This window comes from Stegostoma tigrinum, chromosome 2 (genome assembly GCF_030684315.1).
Source record: "Stegostoma tigrinum isolate sSteTig4 chromosome 2, sSteTig4.hap1, whole genome shotgun sequence".
Classification (NCBI taxonomy): Eukaryota; Metazoa; Chordata; class Chondrichthyes; order Orectolobiformes; family Stegostomatidae; genus Stegostoma; species Stegostoma tigrinum.
Window position 1 is genome coordinate 39,927,624 of NC_081355.1, and position 21,760 is coordinate 39,949,383.

Genomic DNA, 21,760 nt, shown 5'->3' on the forward strand with positions numbered 1-21,760 from the left:
AGTTCAGAGAGCACACAGAAAAATAGAAGGAATCCTGTGAGAGTTACAAATTCAAGGCAAGTGCATGGGATAGCTTCAGAGAAAGTTTGGCCTAGTGGGTTCGGCGGGTGGAGGTGGGGGGGGAGGTGAGAGCAGGAAGAGAAGTAGCCACTGACAATCTAGAAATAAATAATCCATGATCTCTGCAATCCTGCTTAGAAGATGAATTTCAGCAGAAGACAGAAACCAGGGTTATTTTTTTTACATGAGATAATGGGAACTGCAGATGCTGGAGAATTCCAAGATAATAAAATGTGAGGCTGGATGAACACAGCAGGCCAAGCAGCATCTCAGGAGCACAAAAGCTGACGTTTCGGGCCTAGACCCTTCATCAGAGAGGAGCTCTCTGATGAAGGGTCTAGGCCCGAAACATCAGCTCTTGTGCTCCTGAGATGCTGCTTGGCCTGCTGTGTTCATCCAGCCTCTTTTACATTCCAGGATTGTCCGAGGAAATGTGAACTGTTTTCATATATCAGATCCAGTGGCGAACAGCTAAAGCACTTGTCTACCACTTGAGGTATCTGAGCTGAGAACCCATATCAGGGATTTGGCATAAGGTAAAGGTGATTTTGGCCATTGAAGGTGAGGGTGTGGCTGTGAGAGGATAGTACTATCCATGTTAATCACTGGGGGCTTCAGGGTGCGCCAGACTGCCACCCCCCCCCCCCCCCCCCCCCCCCCAAAGTAGCTATCTCATGCAGTATGCTTTGTGTGTAACTGCCATGCAGCATTAAAAAATGAGGGTGAATTTGCCCATAACACCCAAGGCGGTGGCGGGGGGTGGGGGGTGGTGTGTGAAATCCATTCAAGAGAATGCTCCAATTATAGACAGTTTCTTATGGACATAGGCTCACTATCTTTAACAGCAGCAATTATAGAGAGAAGGGGTAAGAGGAAGGCACATGAGGGTAGAGGGGAAAGATGGCAGCTGCAAAAGCTACACTATTATATTTACTGTAATATAAATGGGAAATGTTGAAAGTCCTTAATACATCTAATGGCATCTGTGCTGAGAGAAACAGAGATCAGTGATCCTTTGTCAGATCTAGCATAGATTGTGGCCTTGACGCATCAATTCTGTTTTGTTCCCACTCCCGCTCTACAGATACTGCCTGACTGCTGAGTATTTCATTGATTTTTCTGGTTGTATTTACAGATTTTCAGTATCTCGCTAGTACTTTGTTCTTTTTATTAAATGCTTGCTGCTGGAAATTCGTAAATAAGATTAACTTTAATTTAGCATGAGAAAATATTTTTTACAGTGTAACTTTTTGTTTAATAAACCACTTTTTATTTTAGAATATGAATAGCACATTAGCACCAACTGCAAGTAGCTGTAAATTCCAGAAATTCTTTCTTGTGCTTGGGATTTTTGTTTATAGCACTTAGTTTTTGGATGTTGGTGTTCAGATATTTCATAAAGCAAGGTTCAGAGAAGTGGAGTTGGCCACCTAACATAACATGATAGATCAAGTTGCATGCAGTTATTTGACTTAGTCATGATTGTAAAGTGCGTCATGGAACCTGCACTTATAATGAGCTTTCATAATGAGAGGTAGAGTACAAAAAAAACCAAGTTGCCTTGCGCCTGTATTGAAACAGATCAACACCACTGTGCCTATAGATTCAAATTCTGGACACGAAAAGGACGTGAAGACGACTTTGTGGAGAGTTCAGAGACTGTAGGAATCGGGGATTACAGTGAATCAGAGGCACAAGGAGCCTGAGGGAATTTGATGGAAATCTTAAAATAAAATGAAGGATTAAATAAGAGGGACAAATAGGAAAATGGGGCTGAGAAGACACTCTGACCTTATTAGACTGATCTTGCTCCTTAGCACTATATTCTTAGTTAGCACAAGTGGTTTAAGGATTTATAATCCGAGGGTTCACACATTGGCTTATTTATCAACTTCAATGAACCTAAGGTACCACAAGGAAAAACTTTTCACAGTTGGGCTTTGGAATGCACTCACTTCCTGATATTGTGTTGATGATTTGATGAAATTAAAATAATACTTTGGGGTGGAAAAAGAGGGAGAGACTTTGTGGGGATGCAGAGAGATGATAGGATTGGTTTTTAAACTTCTCTCCAAAAGAGCTGGTATAAATTTGAGGGGCTGAGTGGCCTCCCTACATGTTGTAATGCTGTATGGATTCCAGAGCTCCTGTAAAGGCAAGAGACAAAAATTGAGAGTTAAGTGAATGCATGCGGAAACCAACATGAAAAGAAGCCTGGGAACTGGAGAAGGACTGGAGAAGGACCAGAGCCAATAGTTAGCCCCGACTGATGTGAGGAAGGGGTGTGGTGTCTGTGCTCAGGGAGGTGAAACAAAAAATGGTCAGACATATTCCCATGGAATTTTGAGGTCAAGGCAGGGTGTGCATTACTGTGTTGAAGAGACATTAAGGCAGAAAAGAAAGCCAGTAAACCTGTATCATTATAAATGCAGTGATAATGGGAACTGCAGATGCTAGAGAATCCAAGATAACAGTGTGGAGCTGGATGAACACAGCAGGCCAAGCAGCGGAGATAATGGGAACTGCAGATGCTGGAGAATTCCAAGATAATAAAATGTGAGGCTGGATGAACACAGCAGGCCAAGCAGCATCTCAGGAGCACAAAAGCTGACGTTTTGGGTCTGATGAAGGGTCTAGGCCCAAAACATCAGCTTTTGTGCTCCTGAGATGCTGCTTGGCCTGCTGTGTTCATCCAGCTCCACACTTCTTTTGTTATCATTATAAATGCAACTTGATTACAGCTATGGGCAGCATGTGATCTTCCATAGAAGCATAAACGTCAGAGGAGGCCATTTGGCCCTCTAAGCCTGCTCCACCATTCATCGCGATCATGGCTGATTGTCGAATTCAGTATCCGAATCCTGCTTTTTCTCCGTAGCCTTTTGATCCCACTCGTCCCAAGTGCTGTATCCAGCTCCCTTTTGAATACATTGTGTTTTGGCATGAACTGCTTCTGATAATGAATTCCACAGGCTCCACCACTCTTTTGGGTGAAGAAATGTCTCCTCATCTCTATCCTATGTGGTCTACCCCAAATCCTCTGTGATCCCCCTAGTTCTTGACACACCCACAATTGGAAACATGCTCCCTGCATCTACTCTGTCTAGTCCTGTTAGAACTTTATATGTCTGAAATCCCGCCCTCATTTGTCTGACATCCAGCGAAAACCATACTAACCTTGTCAATTTCTCCTCCTATTGTCAGTCCTGCCATCCCTGCAACCAGGTGTCCTACCTCCTGCCTTATGGTTATAGCTAAAAACCTTTTTAATTTTAATTGGCTTGAATTAAAATTTTCATTAGCATTTCACATCTTGGTGTAATTGGAAGTTATTTTTCTAACTTGTTTTTAAGTTCCTTAAACCTTAAGGGATTGTTGACTGTTATATTTATTGAATCCGCTCCAGTTGTAAAATCCTTTGTAGAATTACAAAGTTATGAGTCATTTAATGGATGTTTTCAAATGCCACCCCCAAACAAGTTGAAATGCTGTATACTGTTAGTTACCTCTGATTTTATTGTAGGTAAAATTTTCTCAATTTCATGAATCCTATTCAATTAAGAAATCTGTACAGCCCATATAAAACTTTAGTGAGGCCACATTTATAATTTTGCATGCAGTTCTGTTCACCATGCCACTGGAATTACATGGATGCTTTGGAGAGAGTACCGAGAAGGTTTAGCAGGATCAGAGATAATGGGAACTGCAGATGCTGGAGATTCCAAGATAATAAAATGTGAGGCTGGACGAACACAGCAGGCCAAGCAGCATCTCAGGAGCACAAAAGCTGACGTTTCGGGCCTAGACCCTTCTTCAGAGAGGGGGATGGGGGGAGGGAACTGGAATAAATAGGGAGAGAGGGGGAGGCGGACCGAAGATGGAGAGTAAAGAAGATAGGTGGAGAGAGTGTAGGTGGGGAGGTAGGGAGGGGATAGGTCAGTCCAGGGAAGACGGACAGGTCAAGGAGGTGGGATGAGGTTAGTAGGTAGCGGGGGGTGCGGCTTGGGGTGGGAGGAAGGGATGGGTGAGAGGAAGAACCGGTTAGGGAGGCAGAGACAGGTTGGACTGGTTTTGGGATGCATTGGGTGCTGGGGGAAGAGCTGGGCTGGTTGTGTGGTGCAGTCGGGGGAGGGGACGAACTGGGCTGGTTTAGGGATGCAGTAGGGGAAGGGGAGATTTTGAAACTGGTGAAGTCCACATTGATACCATATGGCTGCAGGGTTCCCAGGCGGAATATGAGTTGCTGTTCCTGCAACCTTCGGGTGGCATCATTGTGGCAGTGCAGGAGGCCCATGATGGACATGTCATCAAGAGAATGGGAGGGGGAGTGGAAATGGTTTGCGACTGGGAGGTGCAGTTGTTTTTTGCGAACTGAGCGGAGGTGTTCTGCAAAGCGTGCTCCAAGCCTCCGCTTGGTTTCCCCAATGTAGAGGAAGCCGCACCGGGTACAGTGGATGCAGTATACCACATTGGCAGATGTGCAGGTGAACCTCTGCTTGATGTGGAATGTCATCTTGGGGCCTGGGACAACGCATTATCCTCCGACACTTCCGCCATTTACAATCCGACCCCACCACCCAAGACATTTTTCCATCCCCTCCCCTGTCTGCTTTCCGGAGAGACCACTGTGACTCCCTTGTTCGCTCCACACTGCCCTCCAACCCCACCACAGCCGGCACCTTCCCCTGCAACCGCAGGAAATGCTACACTTGTCCCCACACCTCCTCCCTCACCCCCATCCCAGGCCCCAAGATGACATTCCACATCAAGCAGAGGTTCACCTGCACATCTGCCAATGTGGTATACTGCATCCACTGTACCTGGTGCGGCTTCCTCTACATTGGGGAAACCAAGCGGAGGCTTGGGGACCGCTTTGCAGAACACCTCCACTCAGTTTGCAAAAAACAACTGCACCTCCCAGTCGCAAACCATTTCCACTCCCCCTCCCATTCTCTAGATGACATGTCCATCATGGGCCTCCTGCACTGCCACAATGATGCCACCCGAAGGTTGCAGGAACAGCAACTCATATTCCGCCTGGGAACCCTGCAGCCATATGGTATCAATGTGGACTTCACCAGTTTCAAAATCTCCCCTTCCCCTACTGCATCCCTCAACCAGCCTAGTTCGTCCCCTCCCCCCACTGCACCACACAACCAGCCCAGCTCTCTCCCCCCCCCCCACCCACTGCATCCCAAAACCAGTCCAACCTGTCTCTGCCTCCCTAACCGGTTCTTCCTCTCACCCATCCCTTCCTCCCACCCCAAGCCGCACCCCCCGCTACCTACTAACCTCATCCCACCTCCTTGACCTGTCCGTCTTCCCTGGACTGACCTATCCCCTCCCTACCTCCCCACCTACACTCTCTCCACCTATCTTCTTTACTCTCCATCTTTGGTCCGCCTCCCCCTCTCTCCCTATTTATTCCAGTTCCCTCCCCCCATCCCCCTCTCTGATGAAGGGTCTAGGCCCGAAACGTCAGCTTTTGTGCTCCTGAGATGCTGCTTGGCCTGCTGTGTTCGTCCAGCCTCACATTTTATTATTTAGGTTTAGCAGGATGTTGTCTGGCCTGAAGGGCTTTAGGTATGAGGAGAGGTTGGATTAAATGGGATTGTTTTCACTGAAAAGATTTGAGGCTGAGCATGGACCTGTTAGATGTCTACAAAATGACAGGCACAGACAGGGTGGATAGTCAGAGATTTTTTTCTCAGGGTGGAAGGTCAACTGCAAGAGTGCAGTTTAAAGGTGAGAGGGGGAAAGTTTAGGGGAGAGGTGCGGAGTAAATATTTCACACAAGCTGTTGGATGCCTAGAATGCACTGCTCATGGAGGTGGTGGAAGCAGGCATATCTTAATAGATGCACGTGGGGTGAACAGAGAGATAGACCCACTACTTATTGCCCATGTGCAGTATCTAAGTAAGGATTAAGAATTGCTGCAGGTTTGGTGGGCCAAAGGGCCTTTTCCTGTATTGCATTGTGTAAGTCAATTCTTCACTATATATAGGTCTGTAGTACACATGATGTAATAAATTCTTGTTTTATTCTTTTCATTATTCATACCAAGTTGATCAGTTCATCAAAGTTTCTTGGTAGTGTAGATGAGCAGAGAGATCTGTGTCCATGTACACAGTTCCTTGAAAGTTGCCACCCAGGTTGACAGGGCTGTTAAGAAGGCATACAGTGTTTTAGCTTTTATTAATAGGAGGGATCGAGTTCCGGAACCAAGAGATAATGGTGAAGCTGTACAAAACTCTGGTGCGGCCGCACTTGGTGTGTTGTGTACAGTTCTGGTCACCGCATTATAAGAAGGATGTGGAAGCTTTTGAAAGAGTACAAAGGAGATTTACTAGGATGTTGCCTGGTATGGAGGGAAGGTCTTACGAGGAAAGGCTGAGGGACTTGAGGCTGTTTTCATTAGAGAGAAGAAGGTTGAGAGGTGACTTAATTGAAACATATAAAATAATCAGAGGGTTAGATAGGGTGGATAGGGAGAGCCTTTTTCCTAGGATGGTGACGGCGAGCACAAGGGGGCATAGCTTTAAATTGAGGGGTGAAAGATACAGGACAGATGTCAGAGGTAGTTTCTTTACTCAGAGTAGTAAGGGAATGGAACACTTTGCCTGCAACGGTAGTAGATTTGCCAACTTCAGGTACATTTAAGTCGTCATTGGACAAGCATATGGACGTACATGGAATAGTGTGGGTTAGATGGGCTTGAGATCGGTATGACAGGTCGGCACAACATCGAGGGCCGAAGTGCCTGTACTGTGCTGTAATGTTCTAAAGTTGGCTTATAGAATGTAAGATATTTTGTACATCTGAGAGTCCACCCTCATTCGTTTGAAGTCCAGCGAAAACCATCATAACCTAGTCAATTTCTCCTCGTACGTCAGTCCTGCAATCCCTGGAATCAGCCTGGTAAACCTTTGCTGCACTCCCTTGAGAACAAGAACACCCTTAGAAAAGGACACCAAAACTGCACACAATATTCTAGGTGTGGCCTCACCAACGTCCTGTATAACTGCAAGAATGCATCATGGCTGCATTTTTCCAGTATTTTCCATATAACTCTTCATTCTCTGTAGCTCCAAAAATCTGTTTAATTGATATATGATAAATGACCCAACATCATTGCTTTTTCAAAGTGTAGAATTTCACAAGTGCGTGACCCGCTGAGTGAAGAAATTCCTCCTTCCTCCACTTGCAAAGGAGACCACTTATTTTTAAACTATCACCCCCAGTTCTTGGATTTTTGTTTTGGAAGAGAACCTTCCTGTTAGTACCTTCTATTCGCTATGATCATGTGCAGCTGCAAGTGGTAACCACCGGTCTAAGTGCATTCTGACAGTGAGCCACATCACTGCAGTGGGTTGAATGTCTTGCATCCTGTGGCAGATTTTTGTATACTACATTAATTCACAATGTGGTGTTCAGAATATTGTCCTTAAAATTTCACTGGCAGGGCAGTGAACCTTTTCAGTGTAGACCATTGTTTTTGATGGAGATTAAAACATAGAGGATTTATTATTGAATCACTCGCCAGATCTTTGGCAATGCTGATGTCAGCCTAGAAGTTGCAAAAGCTCAATATCTGCACTCGCAGCATAGAAAAAAACCCTTATCTGGCACATTTAATCACCAGATATGAAGTTGCAAGCAGAATATGATTCCTGTCAAATTGCCAATGTATCTACCTTTCTAAAAATCCATGGAACCAAATGTTTCGATTAAAATCGCCCCCATTTTTCTGACCCATCTTTCCTCATCAGGTAATCTCCTCATCCCAGGAATTAATGTGATGAACCTTGTCAGAACTACTTCCAATGCAATTATTTCCTCCTCCTCTTCAAATAAGGAAAGCAAAATTGTATGCGCTATATTAGGTGTGCTTTCACCAATGAATTGTTGTGGCAAGACTTCTGTCCCTCTTGCAATAAAGGCAAGAGGTTTGGTTACCTACCTTCCCTATGTCAGCATACTAAAACTTCCTTCATGTAGAAGGACGCACACATCCCTTTTGTATGCAGGATCCATAAGTCTCTGTTTCTCGGTTTTATGTACTATTCAGCTTTTCTAGTCTTTCAGCTAAAGTAGACTATTTGCTATTTTCTCAAAATGTAATGTAATTTTCTTGCTGCTACACATTAGCTTATGTACATTTCTTGATACTTTCTCTGCCCTCCTCTGTGTGCGGTTTCCTACCTGTGTATGTATTGTCAGCATAATTGGCTCAGTATTCTTCATCTGCCAAATATGTCATATGAAGATTGTAGACATCTGTGTCACCTTTATAATCTACACAGTTCTGAAAGTGGCGTATTTAAAGTGGCCCTGTTTTCCTGTCAGTTAACCACTAGCTAACTGTCTTAATTTAGCATCCCAGAACCATGCATCTTTATGGTAATGTTCTTCACAGCACCTTGTTTAAATTTTTTTAATGATGATCCAAGTATGTATATATTCCTTTTGTACCCTGCTTGTTAAGTTCTCAGAACTTAAAACTTGCAAAACACTATTTTCCTTTCTGAACTCCATAATGATTTGCATTGCAATTAGATTTCTAGATGTCTCGTTTCTACCTTCTTGATAATGGATTGTAGTATTTTGTCAATGTCAGATTGTTGGACTAACTGGCCTATAATTTCAAGGTTTCTACTTCCCTTCTTTCTTGAATGATAAAATTATATCTGCATACTGCTGCAGAATTTAGTGAATTACAAAAATTATAACCAAAATGCCCACTTCCTTTAAGATTTAGGATGCAAGGCATCAAGATCCTGAGACTTGGTAGCCTTTAGTTCCATTAATTTTCGTAATTTTATTCTCTAGAGATTGTGATTATTTAAAGTTCCTGCCCCTGTTTTGTCTTGTGATTTGTTTTTTTATTAAACACTTCATGTTTTTTGTGTTTCTAGGAAGAAAACTGATCAAAAGGAACACCTGTTCAACATTTCTGCCATTTTCATACTTGCCATAATGAATATTCCAAACTCCTCCTCTAAGGACCAACTTTAGTTGCTCTCTTTTATTTTCTGTTGGTAGAAGCTGTCACTGTATATTTATAATTTGTGCTAGTTTACTCATTCTAATTCATTTCAGTCATGCCCATCTCAATTTTGAGATATTGGATGTTATTTTAACTTCAACAATAATAACACCTCTTGTTTATAGGGTTTTTAAAAAAAAAAATGTCCTTTTGATTTTAATTTTTCCAGTTTATGGCTTACTACTGATCTTTGCAGAATTGTACAAACACATTTTTCTCTCAGTTTGATGCCATTCTTAGCTGTGGATGGTTAATCCTTGTAAAGATTTTGATTCTCTGTGGGATATATTTTTGTGGAAAATTATGAAATATCTTTTAAACCATCTGCAACTGCTCACTTTTTAAGCTATTTTACCAGTCTGCTTTAGCAATCTCTGTCATCCTCTGTCATATTTAAGACACTAGTTTCATATCCTTTTATTGTCAAATTGGGAAATTCATCCATGTTATGATCACACTTCTCGAGGGTACTTCTACTTTGAGATCATTTAATCCTGTCTTTTTACACGGTATCAAGTCTAACATTTGTTAAAAAGTACTGGTGGAAGAAAGTGTCCTTAATACACTCTGAGCTCATCTCAAGCCTACCTTTGCCAATTTAATTTATCCAATCTATACAAAGTTAAGAATCGGCCACAAATATTGCATTATCTTTCTTGCAAGCCAACATTATTTCTTAATGTACATTCTTATTCAATGCAATTATTGTTAGGGGGCTTACAAACTACTCTCACCAGTAATTTAATATGCTTACTATTTCTTATTTCCACCCAAACTCTTTCTATATCTTAACCTAGTCAAATTTGCAAGCATTTTGCCCACATCCCTCCAAACCTTTCCTATTCATCTAACCATCCAGATGTCTTTTTAAATGTTATAATTGTACCAGCCTCCACCACTTCCTCTGGCAGCTCATTTCCATACATCGTCGTCTGTGGAACAAGTTGCCCTTTTAGGTCCCTTTTTTTTAAATCTTTCCCCTCTCACCTTAAACCTATGTCCTCTTGTTTTGGATTCTCCTACCCAGGAGAAAAGACCTTGACTATTTGCCCTATGTATGCCCCCCATGATGTTAAACCTCTAAGGTCATGCCTCAGCCAGGGAAAATAGCTCCAGCCTATTCAGTCTCTTCCCTTTTTTTTGTTCAAACCTTCCAACCCTGGAAACATACTTCTGAATCTCTTCTGCACCCTTTTCAAGACTAACAACATCCTCCCTATAGCAAGGAGACCAGAATTGAACATAGTATTTCAAATGTGGCCTAACCAATGTCCTGTACAGCCACACGAGTCCCTATTTCCTGTAATCAATACAGTGACTGAAAAAAAGGGAAGTGTACCCAAAGCCAACTTCACTACCCTGTCTATCTGCAACTCTACTTTCAAGGGCTGACCTGCACTCCAAGATTGCTTTTGCTTTGCTTTGTTTGGCAACATTCCTGTAGACGTTACCATTAAGTGGATAAGTCCTGTCCTGATTTGCCCAACCGAAATTTAGCATTTCTCTCTCTTATCTAGATTAAACTCCATTTGCCACTCTCATTTAGCTCATGTGATGAAGGTCCCATATGATCAACGTCCTGTGGTACTGAGAGGTAATCTTCGCTGTCTGGTACACCACCAATATTTGGGTATCATTTGCAAATTTACTAACCATACCTCCTGTGTTTACATTCAAAACATTTTATATAGATGACCAAAAGCTGCAGACCCAGTACCAATCCCTGCAGCACACTGCTGGTCACAAGCCCCCAGTCCAAAAAGCAACTCTCTCCCATCACCCTCTGTCTCCTACTTTTCTAGCCAATTTTGTATTCAAACGGCTACTTCTCCCTGTATTCACAGTGATCGAACTTGATTTACAAGATCATTTCTTGTTCCTAAATTTATCTCTTCCTTTTCAAACAGTGCAACATCCTGACACTACTTTTCTGCCTGTTTTTCTGACATGTTTAACATATTTGCATTTTCATTTTCTAATCTTCGTCAATTTGCAATTGTGTTTTGTTGCGATAGCTGTTTTATTGCTCACTTATTTTCAATAGCACTATCAATTCATCCATGTCATTTATGAATACTGTGCATACTTGAATGAAAATCATTTAATTTTCTTTTGTTTTAAATCTACTTTGTCTATATTTGGTGCACTATGCTTGTATACTGTGTTTCTTCCTGTCACATTCTGGTAATTACTACCAATGTTGCTAACCCAAATTACTACTTTTTATCATTTCTTGGGCCTTTCTTCTAAATTTACCCTTGTATGAACCTATTTATTAGATTTTCAAGAGGGTGCTCATACCAATGAGGTTCACTTGAGGCCCATCCCAGTGGAGCAGCTGTTTTCCAGTCCTGGCCGAGACACGTGAATTCAAATTTTTCTAACAATTTTGATTCACACCATCAACTCTAAATCATCTTTTATCTTGCATCAATTTACTTACAGCCCTGATAGCAATCCAGTAATTTTATTTTTTCTCTTTTTTTTAAACTTAGCATATGAATGAGGAGCAGAAATAGATCACTTAGCCCTTGATTTTGTTCAACCATCACTATTTAGGTTAATAATCCTGAGGGATCGTGACAGGATATACCCAGAAAGGACGTTTCTTACGAGAGAATCCAGATAGAACATAGAACATTACAGCACAGTACAGGCCCTTCGGCCCTCGATGTTGTGCCGACCTGTCATACCGATCTCAAGCCCATCTAACCTATACTATTCCATGTATGTCCATATGCTTGTCCAATGATGACTTAAATGCACCTAAAGTTGGCGAATCTACTACCGTTGCAGGCAAAGTGTTCCATTCCCTTACTACTCTGAGTAAAGAAACTACCTCCCTGACATCTGTCCTATATCTTTTCACCCCTCAACTTAAAGCTATGCCCCCTCGTGCTCGCCATCACCATCCTAGGAAAAAGGCTCTCCCTATCCACCCTATCTAACCCTCTGATTATTTTATATGTTTCAATTAAGTCACCTCTCAGCCTTCTTCTCTCTAATGAAAACAGCCTCAAGTCCCTCAGCCTTTCCTCGTAAGACCTTCCCTCCATACCAGGCAACATCCTAGTAAATCTCCTCTGTACTCTTTCAAAAGCTGCCACATCCTTCTTATAATGCAGTGACCAGAACTGTACACAACACACCAAGTGCGGCCGCTCCAGAGTTTTGTACAGCTTCACCATTATCTCTTGGTTCCGGAACTCGATCCCTCCTACTAATAAAAGCTAAAACACTGTATGCCTTCTTAACAGCCCTGTCAACCTAGGTGGCAACTTTCAAGGATCTGTGTACATGGACGCCGAGATCTCTCTGCTCATCTAAAGAATCTTACCATTAGCCCTGTTCTTTGCCTTCCGGTTACTCCTACCAAAGTGCATCACCTCACACTTGTCTGCATTAAACTCCATTTGCCACCTCTCAGCCCAGCTCTGCAGCTTATCTATGTTTCTCTGCAACCTATAGCATCCTTTGTCACTATCCACAACTCCACCGACCTTAGTGTCGTCTGCAAATTTACTTACCCATCCTTCTACGCCCTCATCCAGGTCATTTATAAAAATGACAAACAGCAGTGGACCCAACACCAACCCTTGCAGTACACCACTCGTAACTGGTCTCCAGGATGAACATTTCCCATCAACTACCACCCTCTGTCTTCTTTCAGCAAGCCAATTTCTGATCCAAACTGCTATATCTCCCACAATTCCATTCCTCCGCATTTTGTACAATAGCCGACTGTGGGGAACCTTATCGAATGCCTTGCTGAAATCCATATACACCACATCAACCGATTTACTCTCATCTACCTGTTTGGTCACCTTCTCAAAGAACTCAATAAGGTTTGTGAGGCACGACCTTCCCTTCACAAAACCGTGCTGACTATCCCTCATCAATTTATTATTTTCTAGATGATTATAAATCCTATCCCTTATAACCTTTTCCAACACTTTACCGACAACTGAGGTAAGGCTCACTGGTCTATAATTACCAGGGTTGTCTCTACTCCCCTTTCTTGAACAGGGGAACCACATTTGCTATCCTCCAGTCATCTGGCACTATTCCTGTAGACAATGACGAGTTAAAGATCAATGCCAAAGGTGCAGCAATCTGCTCCCTAGCTTCCCAGAGGATCCGAGGATAAATCCCATCCGGCCGAGGGGACTTATCTATCTTCACCTTCTGAAGGATTTCTAATACCTCTTCCTTGTGAACCTCAATCCCACCTAGTCTAGTATATCTCAGTATTATCCTCGACAACATTGTCGTTTTCTAGAGTGAATACTGTAGAAAAATATTCATTTAGTGCTTCCCCTATCTCATCTGACTCCACACACAACTTACCACTACTATCCTTGATTGGGCCTAGTCTTACTTTCGTCATTCTTTTATTCCTTAAATACCTATAGAAAGCCTTAGGGTTTACCCTGATCCTATCCGCCAACAACTTTTCATGTCTCCTCTTGGCTCTTCTGAGCCCTCTTTTTAGGTCTTTCCTGGCTACCTCCTAGCCCTCAAGTCCTAACTGGGATCTAAGGATCATTGTTTAAAAATCAACGGTCATCTACGTAAAACCGATTTTAAATGAGTTTTTTTTGAGGGTCTTTTAAACTCTCTGCCTAAAAAGGTTGTGGAAGCAGGCCTAGAATATTTTTCAACAAATCTTATTGGGTAGTGGAGCAGACTTGAAGATGCATGGTTTAATCTTGCTCCTAATGTGTATATCTGTGTAAGATCATGGCTGGTCTGATTACTCCATGCTCCTCCCTATCGGCAAGAAATGTTCACCCAATTGATTATCAAAAATCTATCTATCGCATTTTTAAAAAAAAAAATCAAGGACTCTGCTTTCACTGCCTTTCGATGGAGATAATTCTAAAGACTCATGATAGGTTGGGAGGGGAAGGATTTCTCCTTTATCTCCTGCGTTAAAAATGTGAGCCTTTTTAAATAGTCATCCCTAGTATTAGAATCTCCCATGAATAAATATCCTTATGTACTCAAGAGTCATGGTCTTGTGCTTCAGTGAAGCCACTTCTACCAAAATCCAGTGAATACATGCTAGCTTGTCTATCCTGGTAAGTTATCCCCACGTCATGATCCCTTACTTTTCATGATAACCTTTTGGCACTGTATTTAATGCATTTTGGAATTTGAAGTACAATACACCCCACCTGCGGTTTGTCATTTTATTTACAGGCTGTTTGGCCCTACAAGTCCACGCTGACCCTTGGAGAATCCCACCCAGACCCATCTCTTCCCCCCACCCCCCATAACCCACCTATTCTACACATCTCTGAACACAATGGACAATTTAACATGGCCAATCTGCCTAAACTGCACATCTTTGGACTGGGAGGAAATTGGAGCACCTGGAGGAAACCCATGCAGACATGGGGAGAATGTGTGGAGTTTGCACCTACAGTTGCCCAAGGGTGGATTCGAACCCAGGTCCCTGATGCTGTGAGGCAGCAGTGCTAACCAGGAGCCATCGTGTTGCCCCGACACACAATTCTACGCAGTCTATTTTTGATTGTTGTGTTCGGTGATTAATGTTGGCTAGCCATCAGAAGGACTTCTCTCCCTTTTTGAATAGTTCTGTGGTATCATTAATAACCAGCTGAGGGCACAGTGGATCACAGACCTATCCCAGCATAGTACACAGAATGTCCCGGAAAAGTGTGTATATCAGTGATTTTTGTGCTCCAGATTTGACCAATTTAGTATTTTCATTGCTTTAAAATTCATTGCTCCAAATTCATGAGAATATGCCAACTTGTACGCCTTCATTGGAAAGAGATAAACATGATTCCCTTGTTCAAAAAAGGGAACAGGGATAACCCTGCAAGTTACAGGCCAGTTAGTCTTACGTCAGTGGTGGGCAAATTATTGGAAAGGGCTCTGAGAGACAGGATTTATGATCACTTGGAAAGGCACAGTTTGATTCATGATAGCATGGATTTGTGAGGGGTAGATCATGCCTCACAAATTGAATTCTTTGAAGAGGTGACCAAACACGTGGATGAAGGTGGAGCAGTGGATGTGGTATGCACGAATTTAAGTAAGGAGTTTGATAGGGTTCCCCATGGTAGGCTCATGCAGAAGGTATGGAGGCATGGGATAGGGAACATGTGGCAAATTGGATTCAGAATTGGCTGACCCTTAGAAGACAAAGGGTGGTAGTGGATGGAAAATATTCAACATGGTGCTCAGTTACAAGTAGTGTACCACAAGGATCTGTTCTGGGTCCTCTTCTATTTGTGTTTCTTTTTTGTAAATGATTTGGATGAAGGAGTGGAAGGGTGCATTAACAAGTTCACGGACGATATGGAGGTGGGTCACGTTGTGGACAGTGTGGAGGGCTGTTCTAGGTTACAAAGGGACATTGACAGGATGCAGAACTGGTCTGAAGTGGCAGATGGAGTTTAACCCTGAAAAGTGTGAGGTGATTCATTTTGGAAGGACAAACTTGAAAGCAGAATACAGGGTTAATGGAAGGATTTGTGGCAGTGTGGAGGAGCAGAGGGATTTTGGGGTTCATGATCACAGTTCCCTGACAGCTGCCACCCAGGTGGATAGAGTTGTTAAGAAGGCATATGGTTGTGTTATCTTTCTTTTTATAGAGGGATTGAGCTCAAGAGCTGTGAAGCTATGCTCCAGCTGTACAAAACCCTGGTTCGGCCATATCTGGAGTAGAGTCCAGTTCTGGTCACCTCATTACAGGAAAGATGTGGAAGCATTGGAAAAGGTGCAGAGTAGATTTACCAAGATGTTGCCTGGAATGGAGTGAATGAGGAAAGGTTGAGAGAGCTAGAGCTTTTCTCTTTAGAATAATGAAGGATGAGAGGTGTACAAAACGATCAGACTTATAGATGGAGTAGGCAGTCAGAGATTTTTTCCTAGGGTGGAGGTATGAGGGAACATAGTTTTAAAGTGAAATGAGGTAGATATCGGGGAGACGTCAGAGGTAGGTTCTTTACTCAGTGGTAGGGGCGTGGAATGCATTGCCGGACAGGGTAATGGAGTTGGCCTCATTTAGGGATATTTAAGCAGTGTATGGATGGCAGTATAAGGTAGATTTAGATTGGATTCCCTACAGTGTGGAAACAGGCCCTTCGGCCCAACAGGTCCACACCACCCCTTGGAGCATCCCACCCTGACCCATCCCCCTATAACCCACACACCCCGAACACTATGGGCAATTTATCATGGCCTATCCACCTAACCAGCACATCTTTGGACTGTGGGAGGAAACTGGAGCACCCGGAGGAAACCAACGAAGACACGGGGAGAACGTGCAAACTCCACACAGACAGTTGCCCGAGGCTGGAATTGAACCCGGGTCCCTGGCACTGTGAGCCTGCAGTGCTAACCACTGAGCCACCATGCCGCCCAAAACATGATGGGCCGAAGGCCCTGTACTATGTTCGCTGCCTTGTAGAGGATATCTTAAAGTTGTTGCATTCATGAAGATCAAAAGTTAACCATAACTTTAACCAATGTTAAAACTGTAGTTATATTCAGTAAGACCTTCCTTATCGGTGTGGGGAGGGCACGGAAAGCACATTAGATCTGCTAAGTTTAACTATTTTAAATTGCTAAATGCCTACATTGGTAAATGAAGGGACTGCCTTGTATTTTTAAACTCACTTTTATTTTTTAAAGAAAAATGTCTTGCTGCTTACAGTATCTGATCCTCCTTGTCACTGTAGACCCACTCCGCTCCTTGATTTTCTGAGTTTTGACTCTTCCCATTGCACTGTCTCTAGCTAATAAAATGTGAGGCTGGATGAACACAGCAGGCCAAGCAGCATCTCAGGAGCACAAAAGCTGACGTTTCGGGCCTAGACCCTTCATCAGAGAGGGGGATGGGGAGAGGGAACTGGAATAAATAGGGAGAGAGGGGGAGGCGGACCGAAGATGGAGAGTAAAGAAGATAGGTGGAGAGAGTATAGGTAGGGAGGGGATAGGTCGGTCCAGGGAAGACGGACAGGTCAAGGAGGTGGGATGAGATTAGTAGGTAGCTGGGGGTGCGGCTTGGGGTGGGAGGAAGGGATGGGTGAGAGGAAGAACCGGTTAGGGAGGCGCAGACAGGTTGGACTGGTTTTGGGATGCAGTGGGTTAGGGGGAAGAGCTGGGCTGGTTGTGTGGTGCAGTGGGGGGAGGGGACGAACTGGGCTGGTTTAGGGATGCAGTAGGGGAAGCGGAGATTTTGAAACTGGTGAAGTCCACATTGATACCATATGGCTGCAGGGTTCCCAGGCGGAATATGAGTTGCTGTTCCTGCAACCTTCGGGTGGCATGATTGTGGCAGTGCAGGAGGCCCATGATGGACATGTCATCTAGAGAATGGGAGGGGGAGTGGAAATGGTTTGCGACTGGGAGGTGCAGTTGTTTGTTGCGAACTGAGCGGAGGTGTTCTGCAAAGCGGTCCCCAAGCTTCCGCTTGGTTTCCCCAATGTAGAGGAAGCCGCACCGGGTGCAGTGGATGCAGTATACCACATTGGCAGATGTGCAGGTGAACCTCTGCTTAATGTGGAATGTCATCTTGGGGCCTGGGATGGGGGTGAGGGAGGAGGTGTGGGGACTGGTGTAGCATTTCCTGCGGTTGCAGGGGAAGGTGCCGGGTGTGGTGGGGTTGGAGGGCAGTGTGGAGCGAACAAGGGAGTCATGGAGAGAGTGGTCTCTCTGGAAAGCTGACAGTGGAGGGGATGGAAAAATGTCTTGGGTGGTGGGGTCAGATTGTAACTGCACTGTCTCCAGCCACTTTTTTTTGTTTCTGGAGTTGCATTCTCATCATTCCAAAGTTGGGGTTCTCGTGAGGGAAACAAGTTTTGTGGTCGGCACAACATTGTGGTCTGAAGGGCCTGTTCTGTGCTATACTGTTCTATGTTCTATGTAAGTTCTGATGGATTAGAAGTGCTCAGGGATTTTGGTGTTTTTGTTTCTGATGCTCGTGCTAGCTGTTTCCCTCTCATGAACCCTGACTGTGAATAAGGGCTTGAAAATACAGCAGTGCGATAGGAAAATCCTACTTAATTGGGGAGGGTGCACCACTTATCGTGCTCATTGTTCTGCATGTCTCCAAACTGTGTAAAATTCCAATTAGAACACCTCAACAAATAATTTGCCTGACTTACTTACCGACTGCAATTCAGGGCAAATGTAATTCAAAAAAAGTTCTATTTACTGTCACATACTTTGGAAATCCTTTCCTTTGTCAATATTTGTTAATCTTTGCATTATTTAAATGATATATCTTTAGAAACCTCCTGTGCATATTCATGATTAAAATAAATCGTTTGACACTTGTATAATTTTTTCCATTAATAAATTAAGAACACAAGCTCAGATTTCAGGGCTGGCTTAAACTGCCTGTCACAATTTCTTCTGATTTCAACATTGACAGTTCACTGTGTAAAGCGATGATTGATTGTTGTTCGTTTGATGGTTGATCTCATGGACCTAGGATGATTTTTTTGTTGGAATTCACTCTTTTAGCTTTTCTTGTTTTTTCTGTTTTTTTAATCCACAGTGAGAGAGGGGCAAAGTTGGGGGGGTGGGTTTGAATGGGATTCAGATTTTAGGCTCTGAATGATGATTTTCCCCTGTGTGTGCCTCTTTTGCAGTTTGTTACAATTAGAGGGCTGACTTCATGCAGTTTTTCCTTGATTATTAGTGTTGCTCTCTAAGTATCCCCTCACTGCTTCCAAACGCTGGATTTTCTTGCATGACCTAAAAAAAAGTGCACCTATTGATTTTTCTAAGTTGCAAAGCTTTTAATTTACCTTTTTATACCAGTCCAAATTTCATTCCAGTTTATAATTGCAAAAAAAAGGAAAAAAAATCATCCTTTTAATAGAAGTCACCTTTTTTAAAAACAAACCTAGTTTGTAAAAAGCACCAGAACCTCAACCACCAGGACTCTCTGCTTTCACAAGGTTGGAGATCTAGCTTTGGATGGCATGTTGGGGACTTGTGGGGGCTCCTTCCAATTCTCAAAAAAACAAATCTCTTGACTGTCCTTGATTACAAGCCCCAATTGGTGTACTGATGTGGAAGCAAAACATTGTAATTTAACTGTGATTTAGATTCTAAATGCTTATGTCATTCGGGAAGTCAGTTTTGTTTTCAAATGTCATGAGATGTAAACAAATTTTGATTTATGGTGCAGTGAAGGTGTTTTGTGAAAAGTGTTACTGTATTATATCCTGTAATTTCCATTTAATGGAACTTAAATTGCAAATCAAGTCTTGTGCAGTTCATAGAATCCCTACAGTGAGGGGGGGCTGGGGGTGGGGGTCGACATAAAGCCCTTTTTGGCCCAACAAGTCCACACCGACCCTCGGAGCATCCTACCCAGACCCATCCCCCTATAACCCACCTAATCTCCACATCCCGGAACACGCGGGGTAGTTTAGCATGGCCAATCCATTAGCCTGCTCGCTGTGTGAAGCAATGATTGATTGTTCTTTTGATGGTTGATCTTGTGGACCTTGGAATATTTTTGTTGTAATTCAGTCTTTTAACCCCTCGTTTTTTTTTTGTCTTTTTCATCCACAATGTGTGTGAGAGAGAGAGAGAGAGAGTTTCAATTTTTAGGCTCTGAATGATGGAAAGGGAGGAAACATGAGCACCCAGAGGAAACCCACTCGGACAGGGAAGACGTGCAAACTCCACGCAGACAGTTGCCTGAGGGTGGAATCAGACCTAGGTCCCTGGTGCTGTGAGGCAGCAGTGCTAACCGCTGAGCCATTGTTGTACAGCACTTCCAGCTGCAGTGCTGGTGCAGTTGTTATGCTGAAACAAGACATTGCTGTCATTCTGTTTGCACTCGTTATTACACACTGACATTGGAAATTCATGCAGTGTTATAATTACAAACTGCTTCAGAAGTGGTGTGACTTGTTAGATCGTAGAAACAAGGCAATGTGTAGTATCTGAATAGCAGTTTTTAAAAAAATTGTAAGTGTTTCCTGCCTAGTCCATGAATGGTTGGGCTTGTAATATTACTGAAGAATTTTGGAAGATTGACAGCAGGACAACTTGTGTGATAGGTATGTTTTTTTTCCTTTATTCATTAACGGTATATGGATATCTCTGGCTAGGCTGCATTTATTACCCATCCCTAATTGCCCAGAGGGCAGTTAAGAGACAACCCCTTACTGTAGATCACGAGTCATGTGTAGTAGTCTAGACCAGGTAAGGATGGAAGCTTCCTTTCCTGAAGGACATTATTGAACCAGATGGGTTTTTCCGACAGTGGATCCACAGTCATCATTAGATTCTTATTTCCAGATTGGTTTGTTTTCTTAAAAACTAACATCAAATTCCACCATCTGCCATGGCAGGATTTGAACCCAGGTCCCCAGAACATTTACCTGGGTCTCTGGATTACCAGTCCAGCAATAATACCACTGGGCCATTGCCTCTCCCATGCTGCAGTACGTTGGAAAAGGCCAATTCAAAGACAGTTATTTTTAAACTGGTTAGCCATTCTACAGAACTAACCACTTCCTTTGCATTTAAAAGGGTAACATCCAGGTGGTACTGAGCATATCACTACATATTTGTGCCACACACAGCCACCTGCAAGTTGCTACACCCTAAGGACTACAGTAGTTGAAGAAGACAACTTACCATCGATGTCACCAGGACAATGGGGAGGCAGTGGCCCAGTGGTCTTATTGCTAGACTATTAATCCAGAGACCCAGATAATGTTCTGGGGACTGAGGTTCAAATCCCACCATGGCAGGTGGTGGAGATAATGGGAACTGCAGATGCTGGAGAGTCCAAGATAACAAAGTGTGAAGCTGGATGAATACAGCAGGCCAAGCAGCATCTCAGGAGCACAAAAGCTGATGTTTTGGGCCTAGACCCTTCATCGGAGAGGGTCCTGAAATAAATAGGGAGAGAGGGGAAGCCTGACCGAGGATAGAGAGCAAAGATGATAGGTGGAGAGGAGAGTATAGGTAGGGAGGGGATAGGTCAGTCCAGGGAGGATGGACAGGTCAAGGAGGCGGGATGAGGTTAGTCGGTAGGAAACTAACTACCTACTAATTAGGCTTGAGGTGGGAGGAGGGGATAGGTGAGAGGAAGAACAGGTTCGGGAGGCGGGGACAAGCTGGGCTGGTTTATGGATGATGTGGGGGAGCAGGAGGTTTTGAAGCTTGTGAAGTCCACGTTGATACCATTGGGCTGCAGGGTTCCCAAGCGGAATATGAGTTGCTGTTCCTGCAACCTTCGGGTGGCATCATTGTGGCACTGCAGGAGGCCCATGATGGACGTGTCATCTAAAGAATGGGAGGGGGATTTTGAATTCAGTAAAATATCTGGAGTTAAGAATCTAATGATAACAATGAACCCATTGTCGGAAAAACCCATCTGGTTTACTAATGTCCTTTAGCGAAGGAAACTGCCATCCTTACCTGGTCTGGCCTACATGTGACCTCAGACCCACAGCAGTGTGGTTGACCCTTAACTGCTCTCTGGGCAATTAGGGATGGGTAATAAATGCTGCCTGGTCAGCGACACCCTCAACCTGAGAATGAATAAAGGAAAAAAATTAATGCTTCCTAACAAGTGGAACCCATCTTCCACTCATCAGTTGTTTTTTAAAATATTGAATAAAATGTGAAGAAAATTTATA

At 43.4% G+C, this 21,760-nt stretch overlaps 1 protein-coding gene across 4 annotated transcripts in view; it reads left to right on the plus strand.

Annotated features, from left to right (window-relative positions):
* tmem170b (transmembrane protein 170B) overlaps nucleotides 1-21,760 on the plus strand; it is a 57,009-nt gene that overhangs the window by 28,654 nt on the left and 6,595 nt on the right. Inside the window, exon 4 of one of the 4 annotated variants that reach the window (XM_059653651.1) lies at nucleotides 8,977-9,228. The exons of the other annotated variants lie outside the window; for them this stretch is intronic. Coding sequence (XP_059509634.1) covers nucleotides 8,977-9,038 — 62 coding nt within the window. The 3' untranslated portion in view covers nucleotides 9,039-9,228. Of the gene's footprint in view, nucleotides 1-8,976; nucleotides 9,229-21,760 lie in introns of those variants that run through there. 4 annotated transcript variants of the gene reach the window in all.